The 17,399-nt window shown below is 39.5% G+C and overlaps 1 protein-coding gene and 1 pseudogene across 2 annotated transcripts in view; one reads left to right on the forward strand and one right to left on the reverse strand.

The window, feature by feature from the left end:
- The window catches only part of ATAD5 (ATPase family AAA domain containing 5), a 36,302-nt gene that overhangs the window by 6,009 nt on the left and 12,894 nt on the right, over positions 1–17,399 (forward strand). Inside the window, exons 4-11 of the mRNA XM_029213369.1 lie at positions 4,135–4,290; positions 6,218–6,341; positions 6,879–6,960; positions 10,214–10,398; positions 12,475–12,632; positions 13,369–13,528; positions 13,976–14,302; positions 16,939–17,035. Coding sequence (XP_029069202.1) covers positions 4,135–4,290; positions 6,218–6,341; positions 6,879–6,960; positions 10,214–10,398; positions 12,475–12,632; positions 13,369–13,528; positions 13,976–14,302; positions 16,939–17,035 — 1,289 coding nt within the window. The remainder of the gene's footprint in view (positions 1–4,134; positions 4,291–6,217; positions 6,342–6,878; positions 6,961–10,213; positions 10,399–12,474; positions 12,633–13,368; positions 13,529–13,975; positions 14,303–16,938; positions 17,036–17,399) is intronic.
- LOC114889782 lies at positions 2,286–2,830 on the reverse strand (annotated as a pseudogene). Its single transcript, XR_003792108.1, has one exon. The product of XR_003792108.1 is annotated as a U6 snRNA-associated Sm-like protein LSm3 pseudogene (transcript).

Below are 17,399 nucleotides of genomic sequence, written 5' to 3' on the forward strand. Positions count from 1 at the left end.
TGTGTGTGTGTGTGTGTGTGTGTGTGTGTGTGTGTGTGTGTGTGTGTTGAAAAAGCCACCAGGGTGGTTCTGATATAATCCTTGGGTGAAAGCCACTGCCACAGAAAGTTGGTATCTCTTTTGTTTTTATTTAACAACTCTCTTTCCCCCCCCCACCGCGTCGGGGTTGGGGGGGGCTTCTTATCTCACTCTAGGTACTATGCTTGGTACTCTTATCATTAATCTTATAAAGTAAATATTTAACCCCATTTTGTTTTTTTTTTTTTTATTTTTTATTTTTTTAACCCCATTTTGAAGGACAGTGGCGCCAAAGGAGGTGAAAATATTTTTGAGAGTTGACATGATATATGATGGAATTTAAGCTGGAGACAGGGAAAAGGGGTACCAGGGGCTGATAAATAAGGAGAAAGTAGAGAGCTGTCAGGACCGAAGTTCCTGTTTTAGTCAGGAGTAACCAAGTGTGAGCTGGGAGGACAGGCAGCTAGGTCAGAAAGGAGGGTGTTGGAAATGACTGGTTTTTGAGATGATAGGACTATGGTTGATTTTGATTTTCTTCATTTTTCTGTTTTTTGTTTTTCTATAAACATGAACTTTTAAAAACTTTTATCAGAAAAATAACTATTAGGAAAAAAAAACAAATTTCAGGTAATAGCAGAACTACATGCCAAAATGCATGTGGATTTTTTTTTTTCACACATTCACTAAAACATGTCTTTTTTTTTTTTCGGTACACGGTCCTCTCACTGTTGTGGCCTCTCCCGTTGCGGAGCGCAGGCTCAGCGGCCACAGCTCGCGGACCCAGCCGCTCCGCGGCATGTGGGATCTTCCCGGACCGGGGCATGAACCCATGTCCCCTGCATCGGCAGGAGGACTCTCAACCACTGCGCCACCAGGGAAGCCCTGTTTTTCTTAACTGTTTCAATGATTCAGTCGTTAATTTAAATTTAGCTGGATTATTTTGAATGCTAACTTATCCTAAGGTTCATCAGCCTGTCAAAAATTTTGCTAGGGACTTCCCTGGTGGCGCAGTGGTTAAGAATCCACCTGCCAATGCAGGGGACACGGGTTCGAGCCCTGGTCCGGGAAGATCCCTCATGCCGTGGAGCAACTAAGCCCGTGCGCCACAACTACAGAGCCTGCGCTCTAGAGCCCGCGAGCCACAACTACTGAGCCCACACACCTAGAGCCTGTGCTGTGCAACAAGAGAAGCCACCACAATGAGAAGCCCATGCACCGCAACGAAGATCCAGCCCAGCCAAAAATCAATCAATCAAATAAACTTATGAAAAAGAAAAAAAAATTTTGCTAGCAGAACAACAAAAATCTGTCACTCTACTACTATAAAGCAGATCCTTAACATTCCTAACCTCCTTATGTATGTTCTGAATATCCATATCTATTCTTTTTTTATATTTTAGTTTTAATTAAAAAAATATTTTTTTCCATGCCTATTCTTTTTAATGTTTTTACAAAACATTTTAAAAGTTTTTGGAATTCCCTGGGGATCCAGTGGTTAGGACTCCGCGCTTCCACTGCAGGGGGCACAGGTTCGATCCCTGGTGTGGGAACTAAGATCCTGCATGTCACAAGGCACAGTCAAAAAAATTTTATTTTTAACTTTTTAAAAATGGCAAACATTTGTTTAAAAGACACAGTAGTATATAAATTTAAAAGTGAAAACTTAAAAATTTTTCTCTCTCCTACTGTTTAGGGGGAACCCACTTTTTCTTAATTGCTATCTCTCTTACTTTTTAGAAAGATTCTACTGAACTTTTAAATGCTGCTAATATTATTTATTTATTTGGATTTTATTTAATTAATTTATTTATTTGACTGCCTTGGGTCTTCGTTGCTGTGCGTGGGCTTTCTCTAGTTGTGGCGAGCAGGGTCTACTCTTTATTGCAGCGTGTGGGCTTCTCATTGCGATGGCTTCTCTTGTTGCGGAGCATGGGCTCTAGGTGTTCCGGCTTTAGTAATTGTGGCACGCAGGCTCTAGAGCGCAGGCTCAGTAGTTGTGGCGCATTGGCATAGTTGCTCCACGGCATGTGGGATCTTCCCGGACCAGGGATTGAACCTGTGTCCCCTGCATTAACAGGCGGATTCTTAAGCACTGTGCCACCAGGGAGGTCCCCAGGGGGAACCCACTTTTAATAGTTACAAGTTCATCTGTCCAGACTTTTTCCTATCCTTAAATATTTATATGTCATTTTTAAAAGGGATCATATAATGTGAGCTGTTTTGCAGCTTGCTTGCTATGTGTTTTCTTTTGGGTTTTTTTTTGCATCTTGGTGATCACATTTATTGGAAGGGTTGGAGAAAAATAAAAATGCCATTTAGCTTAAGAATTTGTGAGTTATCTACAAATCAACTTATTTCAGAAGTGGAAGAATTCTTGGTTATTTCTTAAAATCAAAACGTATGCCGGTTTCTCTTTTGAATATCTTCTACATTTAAAGAGGCAATCATACAAAATCTCCTATTTTCCACACAGGATAAATTCTTTGTTTCAACCAACTCTCAATGGTGGGGCAACTAGCACAACACCATCTCCCCGGACAAAGAGCATCGGGGTATTCCGTTTGGTTGATTTATATATCTCTTCATATGTTTCTTCATCAATTTCTATGGTTGTCACAGTTTCTTCCACATCTCCCGATATCATATTTAAATGCTGATCATAAGCATGTAACCTGCCTCGAAGCTCTCTGTCATTTCTCATTTTCACATAGATTCGTTCATCCAGACTGAGCCTGATGAGATCCAGAGGCTCTTCTACAGTGTTGGTAGTTTGTTGCTGGTCCACGTCGTCCGCCATCTTCCAAACCCTGTGCTCTTTGCTTGCTATGTGTTTTTAATTCAAATGTAAAAACCTGTAGAACTCAGAATATGGAAAATACATTATCTGGAAGATAATATTTAAATGCACAAGATTGCTTAGTACATCAGTGGCAGAGCCAGGCCTGAAGGCCAGACTTTATTCTTATCAGTGCTCTTTTCCATACCTACTGCCTTTTCAACCTCTCGCTCAGCCTAAAAGTGACTAAAATCAAAGAATAGGTGCCATGAAGATAATGGGGAAATAACCAATAATTCTTATCTGTACAGACATCTGTTTGTTTGTTTGTTTTGGCTGCACCACGCAGCATGTGGAATTTCCCTGACTAGGGATTGAACCCATGGCCCCTGCACTGGAAGCGCAGAGTCTTAACCACTGGACCACCGGGAAAGTCCCCAGACATCTTTTTTTTTTTTTTTTTTTTTTTTGCGGTACGCGGGCCTCTCACCGCTGCGGCCTCTCCCGTCGCGGAGCACAGGCTCCGGACACGCAGGATCAGCGGCCACGGCTCACGGGCCCAGCCGCTCCGCGGCACGCGGGATCCTCCCGGACCGGGGCACAAACCCGTGCCCCCTGCATCGGCAGGCGGACTCCCAACCACTGCGCCACCAGGGAAGCCCGCCAGACATCTATTTTTAAAAAATGTTTTATATACAGACATTTAATATGGATATCTTTTTGGGTATTTTTCACAAATGTAATTATATTTATCTGAATAGATTTCAAGCAAGAAATAAAGGCAAACCAAGTATAATTAGACACGTTTTAATTTCATTTCCTTGGTAAGATTTGAATAACCATTTTTTTGGTCTTTTATTTAGTGTGATCTGTGATTATATTTTTCTATTATATATGTACTTAGTGGACTTCATTTTTTTAGAGCAGTTTTAGGTTCACAGCAAAATTGAGCAAAAGGTATAGATTTCCCATATACCCAGTGCTGTCACACATGCATAGCCTCCCCATAATCAATATCAAAATAGTACATTTGTTATAATTGATGAACTTACATTGACACATCATTATCACCCAGTGTCTGTAGTTTAAATTAAGGTTCACTCTTGGTATTGTACATTCTGTGGGTTTAGACAAATGTAAAATGACATGTATCCACCAGTAGCATACAGAGTAGTTTCACTGCCTTAAAAATCCTCTGTGCTCTGCCTGTTCGTCCCTTCCTCCCTGGCAACTACTGATCTTTTTACTGTCTTTAAAGGTTTGCCTTTTCTATTTTTTTCTATTATTAAATATAAAATATTTGCCAGTAACCTAAATTATTATTTCACATTTGTGTTTAGGTAAGCAGTGCTTCAAAAAATGTATCCAAAGCAAAACAATTGATTGAAAAAGCAAAAGCTTTACACATTAGTAGGTCAAAAGCTACTGAAGAAATAGTGACACCTTTAAGGCGTTCGTCCAGACATCAGACACTCCCTGAAAGGTCAGAAACAGAAGTAAGTATTACAAATATTTATTGATATAAATTCTGTTCTGTTCTTCTGTTTGAAATGGGAGAAGGAAACTTATAAAATTATAAGGTAGAATTGTAGGAAGCCCTGAGGTGGTAGAAAAAATATCATTTTCCATTCTCTTTTCAAAGGCTTTGGCTCTCTTTTGCCTACAGAACACACTCTGAATCCTTATCAAGTCATTCAAGGTCCTTCTTAGGCTGAACTAGCTCCTCCTTTTCCTCAAAACAACCCCCCTTCCTCAAACACACTCTTTTTGCTCTGTCATGCTAAATTATTCATTTTGCCCCAAAGGCTGCAATTTTTACTTTTTTCAGTTTGTAGTTTCAGCGTAAAATGTATATTAGGTACTCTCTTCCACCTGAGGAATTCCTACTCAGAGTTTAAGATCTTGCTAAATTATGCCACCATCTCTCTCTCTTTTTAAAAAAAATATAATAACATGATTTATTTAAAGTGTGCAATTCAGTCACTTTTAAAGAGTGTGCATTCATTCACAGAGTTGTGCATTCATCACCACAGTCAGTTTTAGAATATTTCATTACCCCCAAAAGAACGAACCCTCATTCTCCTTAGCTGTCACCTTCCTATCTCCCCTCCCCCAGCCCTAGCCAAACACTAATCTACTTTCTGTCTCTATAGATTTGCCTATTCTGGACATTTAATATAAATGGTATCCTACCATATGTGTCCTTTGTACCTGGCTTCTGTCATTTAGCATAATGTTTTAAAGGTTCTTCCATGTTGTAGAATCAGTATTTTGTTTCTTTTTATTACCAAATAACACCCCATTATATGGAAATACCACATTTGATTTACCCATTCATCAGTTGATGGACATTTGGGTTGTTTCCACTTTTCGGCTATGAAAAATGCTGTGAATAGTCGACTACCTACTCTTGAAAGCTTTGCTGATGCCTTCAAGACAAATAGTTTCCTTCCCTATATGTACTTTAATTTACTTTCATGGGGTTTTTTTTTTGCATTTAGTCAGTATTACTTTCACTATACTGTATTATAACTAGTTAAACTATGTTTTAAAATAAATTTATTTATTCATTTATTTTTGGTTGTTTTGGGTCTTCGATGCTGCACACAGGCTTTCTTTAGTTGTGGTGAGTGGGGGCTACTCTTCGTTGCGGTGCGCGGGCTTCTTATTGCGGTGACTTCTCTTGTTGCAGAGCAGAGGCTCTAGGCATGCGGGCTTCAGTAGTTGTGGCATGTGGGCTCGCAGTTGCGGCTCGCGGGCTCTAGAGCACAGGCTCAGTAGTTGTGGTGCACGGGCTTAGCTGCTCTGCGGGCATGTGGGATCTTACTGGACCAGGGCTTGAACCTGTGTCCCCTTCATTGGCAGGCAGATTTTTAACCACTGCGCCACCAGGGAAGCTCACTAGTTAAACGATTTACTCATAGATTAGCTCTCCCTCTGTCCCCTAAACCCTGGTGGAAACTTGACACCAACTCTAGAGTTTCATTTTTGTGTGCGTTCCCAGTGCCTGCTGTATTGCCTAACACATAGTAGATGCTCAATAGATGTATGCTGACCACATGAGAACTTACCAGACTACGTCTAATACATATCTAGGATGTATAGTTCTGAAAGGGAATAGCCATAATTTTTATAGCTTGGTTGTATTGATTCTTTTATCTGCAATATAGTCTATTCGTTGCTTCTTTAAAAAAGAAAACCCATGGTCATAATAAATCCACTCTTTGATCATGTGAACTTGTATGATATAAGCACAGACTATTGCCTTTCATATCCTGTGTTTTCTGTGTTAGTTTCTGACAGGGAGATGTATGGAGTTGCTAATGTGATTATCTTGTCATGGCTTCTAGCACTGTAATCCTTTTGAAATTTTAATAACATTAATTGTATGTTATTAAAATTTTTTTTCTTATTCTGTCTTAGGACTCTGTAATAACAGGTTCAAGTCCTACTCCTTTAAAGCATCCTGAGAAAAATCAGAAGAAACTTCAGTGTCTGAATGATGTGTTAGGAAAAAAACTTAACAAGACTCCTAAAAATGTCCCTGGTAATCAGATTTGATAACTTGATGATGAACATTAGAATGTTTTGGGGGGATTATATTGTTCTGAATTTTAACTTTATCTCATTTTGATTTAATCTCTTGTCTTATAAAATATAACCTTTTAATTATATTAGATATTTCTATTTTAATGAGTAAAGTTATAATGTAGTGAAGAGTTTTACAAAAGGTAACAGTGTATTTTAAGTGATTGCATTTCTTTGTATCTATTTAGTCTCAGTTAACTTAGTGGTTCCCAAAGCTGACTGATTATCAAAATCATCTGGTAAACTAAAAAAATTTTTAAATCCTTAGGTCCTTCGCTAGACATACTGACTGAGAATCTCCAGAGGTGGGTTGTGGGAATCTGTAGTTTAAAAAGAAGCTCCCCAAGAGATTCTGATATTCATTTTGCCAAGTTGAGAGATCAGCTCATTATAGAAAATTTTTTAATTAAAAAAATTTTTTTTAAGTTTTAAAAGTAGCTAGAGGTAAGTGGATATGATGAACCTTGATACTAACCTAAGCATTTATTTTTCTAAGGAAAAGTGAAAGTCGCGCCTTTATTTCTTGCTAGAAAGGCTCAGAAAACAGCTGATCCTGTCCTTGGTTTTGATGAAAGCAGGTCAGTCTGATACAAATTTTAAAATGTCAAAATATTTCATGGAATGTATTTTGCATTCATTTACTTTGATGAGAAAGCATTTAAGTTATCATTTGAAGCTTTGATAAATCCATTTTAACAGATGACAATATTGACAATGCTACAACTGCAATTTGAATATCTTGGTCTTTTGCAAACATTTTGTGTCCATCTCTAGACAAAACAGTGGGAAAATAAACAAGCAAACCAAAAAGCTGATTTATGAACTTGTTCAGTAAACATTTAAATACCTACTATGTAGCAGGTGCTGTTTTTGGTACTAGGAATATCATGGGGAATAAGACACATTCCCTGTCCTCAGGAGGCTTATACCCTAGAGGAAAGACAACCTCTGATTAAACATTAATTGGGCCAACAAATGAAAAATTGCAGTGTGCTAAGAAGGAGAGGTACAAAGGTCTATTAAAAGTTTGTTGAGGGCTTCCTTGGTGGCGCAGTGGTTGCGAGTCCACCTGCCTGATGCAGGGGACACGGGTTCGTGCCCCGGACCGGGAAGATCCCACATGCCGCGGAGCGGCTGGGCCCGTGAGCCATGGCCGCTGAGCCTGCGCGTCCGGAGCCTGTGCTCTGAAACGGGAGAGGCCACAACCGTGAGAGGCCTGCGTACCGCAAAAAAAAAAAAAAAAAATGTAAAAAAAAAGAAAAGTTTGTTCAGTCGATTTGGCCTGGTCAAGCAAGGATTTTCTTTTTTTTTTTTTTGCAGTATGCGGGGCCTCTCACTGTTGTGGCTTCTCCCGTTGCGAGGCACAGGCTCCGGACGCGCAGGCTCAGCAGCCATGGCTCACGGGCCCAGCCGCTCCACGGCATGTGGGATCTTCCCAGACCGGGGCATGAACCCGTGTTCCTTGCATCGGCAGGCGGACTCGCAACCACTGCGCCACCAGGGAAGCCCGCGATCAGAGGGTTTTAAACAGAAGTATGGACATAAACATTTGGATTTTGAAAGTTTAATTTGACTGCTGGATTAATTTGGCTCTTGTACAGAGAGTGGGATGGAGGAGGGATTAGAGTGGATGCAAGGGTTTGGGTGTGAGATGATGGAGGTGTGGACTCAGGTGCTGGAGATGATGTATGAAAAGATTTTAGGAGATAAATTTAAGAACCCTTGATGATTAATTAGACACGGGGGCTGGGGGTGGGAGAGATGAAGGTAGAAGGATGACACTTAAGTTCTGGTCTGTGCCAGTAGATGGCATGATGGAAGAAGACCAGGTTTAGGGACATGAGTTCAGGTTATTTGTTTTTTTTTCCTGTTTCAGTTTTATTGAGGAATAACTACATATTGTTAAACGCACAAATCTTAAGCATACAGTTTTGATAAGTACACTCATCAAAGTGTATCAAGATGTCAAGATATAACATCTTTCTCTTACTCCGTAACGGTTACTTACTCTTTTTCTGTATCACCACCATCACCACCACAACAAAAGGTTACCACTCTTCTGATTTCTATTACCATCAGTTAGTTTGACTTCAGTTGCCATGGGTTAGTCTTGTCTGTTTTAGAACTTCATGTAAACTTTGTATATATTGTTTTGTGCCTAACTGCTCTTGTTCAGTACACATATATTTTTTAAAATCAATTTTATTCAGGTATAATGTACATACAATCATATGCACCCATATTAAGTAAACAGTTTGAGGTTTAACAAATGTACACATCTGTGTGATCGTCACCACAATAGAGAACATTTCATCACTCAAAAATTCCCTTTTGCCTCTTTGCAGTTCATCCCTGCCTTCCACTCCCAGTGCCATGCAACCTGTGATCTGCTTTCTGTTGGTATAGATTAGTTTGCCTTTTCTAGAATTTCATAGAAATGAAATCATACAGGAGGTAAACTTTTGTCTCTGGCTTCTTTCAGTCAAAGAATATCAGTAGTCTATTCTTTTTTATTGCCGAATAGTATTCCTTATACGAATATATTTACCACAATTTATTCTTTTATTGGTGGCCATTTGGGTTGTTTCCAGTATTTACCCATTTACTCATGGATTCCTGTTTTATTCTCTGGGTTTTAATCCATTAATAATTTTAATGCTCAAATCGATTCTAATTTGGCCATTGGAAGCCCTTCAGCTTGGTTTCTATGCCCCTTTGACACATACTCATCATTTATAGAGCATTTCTTACTTTTTTGAACACAAAGATATTCCAGGCTCATCTTTTATTTGCCCTGCCCCAGCTCTGTAATTAGCCTCGTCTGCAAGGAGCCCTGGTTCCTTTTAGTGGAGGTGCTTATTTTGCTCCTGAGGTATCAGTGCTTCTAGGCTTTCTCAGCAGATAAAGCTAGGAAATACACACATACACACACACACACACACACACACACACACACATCAAAACTGTTTCTAACTGTATATAATATATGTGTGTATATTTTTTATTAGTACCTTGTACCCCCTCCTTAAAGTCTACCTTCCGCTATAGGCACATACTAATATAGCTACTTCACCCATCTTTTCATCCTTCCCTCCAATTAATAGTCAAAAAGGTACACCTCCTCTTTTCTGAGATTAATCTCTTCAGTCTGGCTTTAGATCTCATCTTTTCTTCATTTCTCTCAAATGGGAAAGGAATAGAAATTTTTGAAGCCTCTTCTTAATTACCAACCCAAATTTCAGTTTGCAGAGAATATTACAGTCCTCACTCTATATATGGCAGGCTAGGAAGGGTGTATAAGCCGTGACACACCAGCACCATGCTCTCTCTCCCCTCTGCCACTCCACCATCCCACCCTCGTCTACCCTTTCACCAACTTCCCGCTAAAGTCAAGATTCTTATGATTAGCAATACAGGATAAGCCAGGTGAAACTGAGACATCAATAATAAGGGCCTTAAGGTTCCTGCTATTGTATTGGAAACAATATTACCTTAGAAGTTCTTGTATTAACTTTTAGAAATGTGGCACTGATTTTGTTTTCTGATTATAATATAAATGTATGTTTAAATTAAAAAAAAAAGGAAGACAGACATTTTGGTGGATGTTCAAGACATTATTTTCTGTATATACTTATTTTTATTTAAATTTTTTTTAACACTGAAAGACTTTCGTTTTTACGATAAGCAGAAAAAGAATTTGACCAGCTAACATCTCAGGTAGCTGATTAAATTTTTTCAAATAAAATTAAGAAGTATTTATTGTATAGTTAGTTTATTTTTTTAAGTGTTTATAACCTTAGCTCTCCTTTTCTTACATCATTTTCTTAAAAGTCAAGATGCAACTGAGAAGCCTCAGGCTTGTGACGTGCAGTTTAAAGCAAAGCGTGACTTTCTAATGAGTGGTTTGCCAGATTTGTTGAAACGACAAATTGCAAAGAAAGCTGCTGTGTTAGATGTGTACAATGCAGTGAGTACCAGTTTCCAGAGCGTCGTTCATGTTCAGCAAAAAGATGATGGTGAGTTTATTACTATGAAATATTTTTAAATGTTAGTAGTAATATGAAACTATGTAAGTTGGTTTAAGGTGAGACAAAGGTTTAGGTATAATTCTTATGGGGATTTTTGTGGGAATTTAGTGTTTTATCCTCTCTTCTTCAGCCTTGGACTGAGGAAGGGGGTGGGGCAAGAAAGCCAAAGGCATCCTCAGCCCTTACCCCTGATGCCAGGGGAGGGCAGGCACATGTGTGGGCCCTTAAGTGAATGCTGCCCAGACGGGCGCTGTGTTCTAAAAGGAAGGCAGTTCCCTTCTGAAATCATAGCCTGTGTGTGAACAGATCATCTTTAAGAATTTCTCAGAGGAGCTCCAGCCCGTCTTTGTCCAGTCTGCTGTTCACTGTTCAAGGGAAATCTGTTTGCCTCCTTTCCAGAACAGCTTGTGCTGTTTAGTACCACAAAAGTATCTTGTGGGCTATATCCTGGAATTGGTAACAGGGAGCTCCATTGGACCAACAATGGAGCAACAGTGCTCCATTGCTCTAGTTCGCTCTTTTCTCACATGCACCGTGCACTAGAGCGAGCAGTTTGCCCAAGCCTTGTAAGGTGGTGTTAGCTTGATCCTGAGCTAATTCTCTTTGGATCCAAGTGCTATGGCAACCACAGTCCTACTTTACTTATGTAGTTTTTAATTACTGATAATGTACAAAGCGTTCTATCTTTACTTTGTTGTTGTTCCTACCTAGAGTTTTTTTGTCAGCACAAAAACAGTTATATTCTTCTCAGCTGGCTTTGTGGTTTGGTTTGGTCTATTCCCTCTACTCATGAAATGTTCACTATGTTCTGTTCTCCTTTCTTTTCCTTTTATGTTTCTGACCTTGATAGTTTTTTTTTTTAAACCCACATTTATTTATTTATTTATTTATTTATTTATGGCTGTGTTGGGTCTTCGTTTCTGTGAGAGGGCTTTCTCTAGTTGTGGCAAGCGGGGGCCAGTCTTCATCGCGGTGCGCGGGCCTCTCACTATCGCGGCCTCTCTTGTTGCGGTGCACAGGCTCCAGACGCGCAGGCTCAGTAGTTGTGGCTCACGGGCCTAGTTGCTCCGTGGCATGTGGGATCTTCCCAGACCAGGGCTCAAACCCATGTCCCCTGCATTAGCAGGCAGATTCTCAACCACCGTGCCACTAGGAGAGCCCATGACTTTGATAGTTTTTGAGTTTTGTTTAGCCTCTCTTTTATGGGGAACTTCCCAGTCAGTCTTTCTAGTAATATTCCACTTTTCTTTTTTTCCCAGTTCTTTCACTGGCCATTCTGTTGATGAAGGCTTTCTTGTTACTCTTACTAGTTTATTTTTCTTTTTACAGATTTATTTAATTTTCTTTATGGCTGCGTCGGGTCTTAGTTGCGGCACGCAGGATCTTCATTGTGGCGCGCGGGCTTCCCTCTAGTTGTGGCACGCGGGCTCCAGAGCACATGGGCTCTGTAGTTGTGGTGCAGTGGGCTCCCGAGTGTGTGGGCTCTGTGGTTTGTGCATGCAAACTCTCTAGTTGAGGCGTGCGAGCTCAGTAGTTGTGGTGTGTGGGCTTACTTGCCCTGCAGCATGTGGGATCTTAGTTCCCCGACCAGGGATCGAACCTGCATCCCCTGCATTGGAAGGTGGATTCTTAACCACTGGACCACCAGGGAAGTCCCTAGTTCAGTTTTATAAAGCATTTTCTAATAGTACGTTCAATTATAGAAGTTAGCTATGCTTTTCCTTAGGATCATGCCCACGCTCACCTAGTAACAGAATCTGGATTTCAGGATGCTAACTGCCCCTGAAATTTTTAACCTGATTAGCAAGGTTGATTTAAAAAGGAAAGAAAATATGCTAATATTTGCTTATTTTTAACAATTGGGAGGGAAGACTGGGTAATTTTTATGAATTGTATTTGTTGGAGGTGAGGGTATTGTTTCCTGTATACTCATTTGAGTTTTGGTACATTTGTGTTAACTATGTAGTTGTTGTCAAGTCTTCTCATGTTTATTTAGTTGGTATTTGATAAGTGGGTAAGGATATGAATGAAGGTAATTAACATAATTTTTCTGTTTTTCTTTAGGGTGCCATTTGTGGCATTTGAAACCACCCACTTGTCCTCTCTTAACTAAACTTAAAGAACTGAATACTAAAGTAATAGATCTCTCAAAATGTGTCATGGCTCTTGGTGAATTTTCAACATTGAATTCAAATTCAAAAAGTAATAATTCTGCTGTTGTGGTAAGTATGAGAGTGGTCATCCATTGTAGGCAGTTTCCTTCATATCTTTCAGAGGGAAAAAATTTTGGATATTTACTGTTGTGGCCTAAAATTCATCTCTTCCTAGAGTCCAATTTTAAAAAATAAATCCCAGTTGAAGTACATATCTGTTTTAAATACTCCTAGAGCTTTAAAAACATACTAAGAATTAATGATAGCCAGTTTTAAAAGAATATTAGATTACATAGCACATTTAGATACTTTATCAGTCAGAATTATAATCTCATAAATGAGTAAAATACAATTAGTTGAAAAGAAAGAACAATAAAAATATGAACTAAGGAACTTCCCTGGTGGCACAGTGGATAAGACTCTGCGCTTCCAATGCAGGGGGCCTGGGTTCGATCCCTGGTCAGGGAACTGGATCCCACATGCATGCTGCAGCTAAGAGTTCACATGCCACAACTAAGGAGCCCTCGAGCCGCAACTAAGGAGGCCATGAGCCGCAACTAAGGAGTCCTCCTGCAGCAACTAAGACCTGGTGCAACCAAATAAATAAACAAATAAATATTTTTTTAAAAAATGAACCAAGTCCTTCTGAAGCTGTGCAAATGCAGCTTTGCCATCAAGATTGTATTTAGTGACTAAAGCTAATCCTACAATGACATAGACTTATAGACAGAAAGTAGTTGGTAGTATTCTGATTAATATTAACGGACAATGTGGGTTTAATTGAGCATTTTATTCTTTATTGCAGTTTGTTGGGAGAAGGAAGGATTTGACTGAAGAAGTACGAAATCTTCTGCTGGAGGAAATTAGGTGGTCAAATCCCGAGTTTTCTTTGAGGAAATACTTCCCTTTGCTTCTAAAAAAGCGAACTGAGCACCAGGTACTTTCCAAGTGTCATCGTAAACAAGGTTAGTGATAATTATTATTTCTGTTAACATTTCCGTTTTGAAAACACTAAGCTTAGCCATTGACTCTTGGAAGTGGTCACCACCGAGAGAACATTGCTTATGGTTGATAGGGAGAGCTGTTCAATTAAAGTAAAGCAACTTGTGTGATACAGTGTTAGCCCCTGACAGCTTCCAGAGTTGGCAACACAAAGACAGCTTTAATTATGTTAAAATACTAATAATTTATTTAAGGAAAGCCTTAGATGAGGTAGTTTATATAGCCCGTACAAAAGGCAATCTAAATAACAAGTTATCCAGCTTGCTTTCAGTATGCCACGTTTGATTCTTGCGTTTTCACTTTATAGATAAGGCTATTGGATATTTTGAAGTGGTATTAAGATTATTGGGTATTAAAATTTGTTTTTTGTTGATTAATAAGCACATGCATTTCAATAATTCCCCAAATAGAAAGTCCAAAACTAGAGCCTGACGTCAGTCGAAAAGAAACCAAAAGGAAACGAGTGGAAATGGAAAATCATAAATCCAAAAGAAAGAAACCAAATGAGTATTCAGAAAGTCCAAAAAAGATAAGTGGGAAACTAGAAGAACTTGACAAAAGAAACAACTCCAGTGGGATAAAGCTAGATTCTTCCAAAGGTTTATTTCCTAAAACATCCAGGAAGAAACGAACAGCTTTGAGTACAAGGTGTAAAGTGGAAACAGAAGCTGTAGAAGATTCTGATATTCTGATAATAGATGGTGACAAGTCTACATCAGAAGTATCTTCTATTCCGGGTAAATTAGACTTTCTCCCTCTGGTCCTAGAGGTTTTTTTGTTTGTTTTTAACTTCTCATTTTTCCCCTGTCTCTTAATATATGCTCACTGTAACATTCAAACAAAATAAGAAGTGGAAGCCTCACTGATTAGAGTCTTCCAGATAACCACGTTTAACAGATTGCTGTTTGGTCTTTGATTTTTCTGTGCTTCCCTAAATACATATGCTTTTTTAAAAACCTGGAGACTTCCCTGGTGGTCCAGTGGTTAAGACTCCACGCTCGCAATGCAGGGGGCCCGGGTTCAGTCCCTGGTCAGGGAACTAGATCCTGCCTTCTGCAACTAAAGATCCCGCATGCTGCAACTAAAACTCCCGCATGCCCCAACTAAAGATCCTGCATGCTGCAACTACAAAAAAGATCCCACATGCCGCAATGAAGATCTCGCACACGGCAACGAAGATCCTGAGTGCTGCAACTAAGACCCGGTGCAGCCAAATAAATTTAAAAAACAAACAAACAAAAAAAAACCAGGGGCTTCCCTGGTGGCACAGTGGTTGAGAGTCTGCCTGCTGATGCAGGGGATGCGGGTTCGTGCCCCGGTCTGGCAGGATCCCACATGCTGCGGAGTGGCTGGGCCCATGAGCCATGGCCGCTGAGCCTGCGCGTCCGGAGCCTGTGCTCCACAACGGGAGAGGCCACAGCAGTGAGAGGCCCGCGTACCACAAAAAAAAAAAAAAACAAGAACAACCTGGAATCACACTCTACCTATTATTTTACACCTGTTTCACATGTGTTTGACATATTCCCATTTGGTTACGTAGCTTTTCTGAAACATTCTATTGAATTAGTTCATCCATTTAGATTATGTTTTGATAATTTGTACAGCAAGTCTCTGTATTTTTTAAAATTTATTTATTTATTTATTTATTTATTTTTGGCTGTGTTGGGTCTTCGTTGGTGTGCACGGGCTTTCTCTAGTTGGGGCGAGCGGGGACTACCCTTCGTTGTGGTGCGCAGGCTTCTCATTGCAGTGGCTTCTCTTGTTGCGGAGCATGGGCTCTAGGCACACGGGCTTCAGTAGTTGTGGCACAGGCTCAGTAGTTGTGGCTCATGGGCTCTAGAGTGCAGGCTCAGTAGTTGTGGCACATGGGCTTATTTGCTCTGCAGCATGTGGAATCTTCCCAGACCAGGGCTCGAACCCGTGTCTCCTGCATTGGCAGGTGGATTCTTAACCACTGCGCCACCAGGGAAGCCTCTCTATATTAAAAAAATTTTTTTTAATTAATTAATTTATTTGTTTTTATTTTTGGCTGTGTTGGGTCTTCGTTGCTGAGCACAGGCTTTCTCTAGTTGCGGCGAGCAGGGGCTACTCCTTGTTGTGGTGCACGGGCTTCTCATTGCGGTGGCTTCTCTTGCTGTGGCGCACAGGCTCTAGGCACACGGGCTTCAGTAGTTGTGGCACGTGGGCTCTAGAGCGCAGACTCAGTAGTTGGGTGGCCAGGCTTAGTTGCTCCGCGGCATATGGGATCTTCCCGGGCCAGGGATCAAACCCCTGTCCCCTGCATTGGCAGGCAGATTCTTAACCACTGCACCACCAGGGCAGCCCTTTTTAAAATTTTTCTTGGAGCATGGTTCATTTACAATGTTGTGTTAGTTTCAGTTGTACAGCAAAGTGAATCAGTTATACATATACCTACATCCACTCTTTTTTTAGATTCTTTTCCCAGATAGGCCATTACACAGTATTGAGTAGAGTTCCCTGTGCTATACAGTAGGTTCTTATTAGTTATCTATTTTATATGTGGTAGTGTGTATATGTCAGTCCCAATCTCCCAATTTATCCCTCCCTGTCCTTACCCCTGGTAACCATAAGTTTGTTTTCTACATCTGTGACTCTACCTCTGTTTTGTAAATAAGTTCATTTGTACCCTTTATTTTAGATTCTACATATAAGCAATATCATATTATATTTATCTTTCTGTGTCTGACTTACTTCCCTCAGTATGACAATCTCTAGATCCATCCGTCATTTTTTAAAACTATTTTCATGCATTGACTCCACTAAATAAACTATAGATTCCCTTACCCCACAAATTCCACTGGGGTTGGGTTTTGATTTTGCATTAGAATGTAGATTAATGCCACGTGGTGCGGCCAAAAAGAAAAAGAGAGGGAGATGCATACCACAACGTAGATTAATTTGGAGGGGACTGGCATCTTCCTAACTCTTCTCAACTGGGAGTGTAGCATCTCTCCGTTTACTCAGGCTGACCTCCTAGAATGTTTTAATGTATCTTTTTAGTTGTCAAGAAGAGGCTCCATGAAAATTATGCTGCATTTGTTCTTTAGATTATTTCTTACAGTACAAATTATTTTTCATATTTTGTGTTTCTTGAGCGATTATTAAAATTTTTAATGTATACTTTTAAATCTTATTGTCATAAGACTTTATGGTGGTTAGCTTTTAAGAGGGAAGGGTTTTGATGTGAAAAATTTTTAATGTAATGTTAAGTTTTGAAATTGCCTTTTTGGCAATTTGTAAATAAAAATATTTGTACAAACACTTATTGTTACATGAAACAATAATGTAAATGCCTAAGAATATATGTTTATGCCAAGAAACAAAATACTTTAATATATATTTTTTGCTTTAGATTCTGGAACTGAAGACATGCTTTGGACAGAAAAGTATCAACCTCAGAACTCCGGTGAACTCATAGGCAATGAGCTAGCTATTAGAAAGTTACATAGGTTGGTAAAATTTGTAAAGGAATTGAGAAATAGTTTTTGAATCTAGTGTTAGTATTTATTTTATTTGTGCTAAAATCTAGAAATTATAAAGTAATACATCACAAGGTAAAATCTTAAAAAAAAAAGAAAAAGGAAGAAGAATTTTCAGTGAAAAGTAAACGTACCTCTTTTCTCCTGTTTCTACTCCCTAGAGGTAAATGACTATTAAAATTGTCTTGTAAAACCTTCCAGAAAAATTTTAATGCATATATTTGCTCCTTTCTTCCTAACAAATAGGATCATATTACTACTAATTCAGGTAATAATCCTTTGTCTATAATTCCCACCTCCAAAGAGTTCTGGAAATTTAAAGTTTATTAACTTT

Source organism: Monodon monoceros, unplaced genomic scaffold (assembly GCF_005190385.1).
Source record: "Monodon monoceros isolate NGI ecotype Baffin Bay Population unplaced genomic scaffold, NGI_Narwhal_1 Super_Scaffold_9, whole genome shotgun sequence".
NCBI classification, from domain to species: Eukaryota; Metazoa; Chordata; class Mammalia; order Artiodactyla; family Monodontidae; genus Monodon; species Monodon monoceros.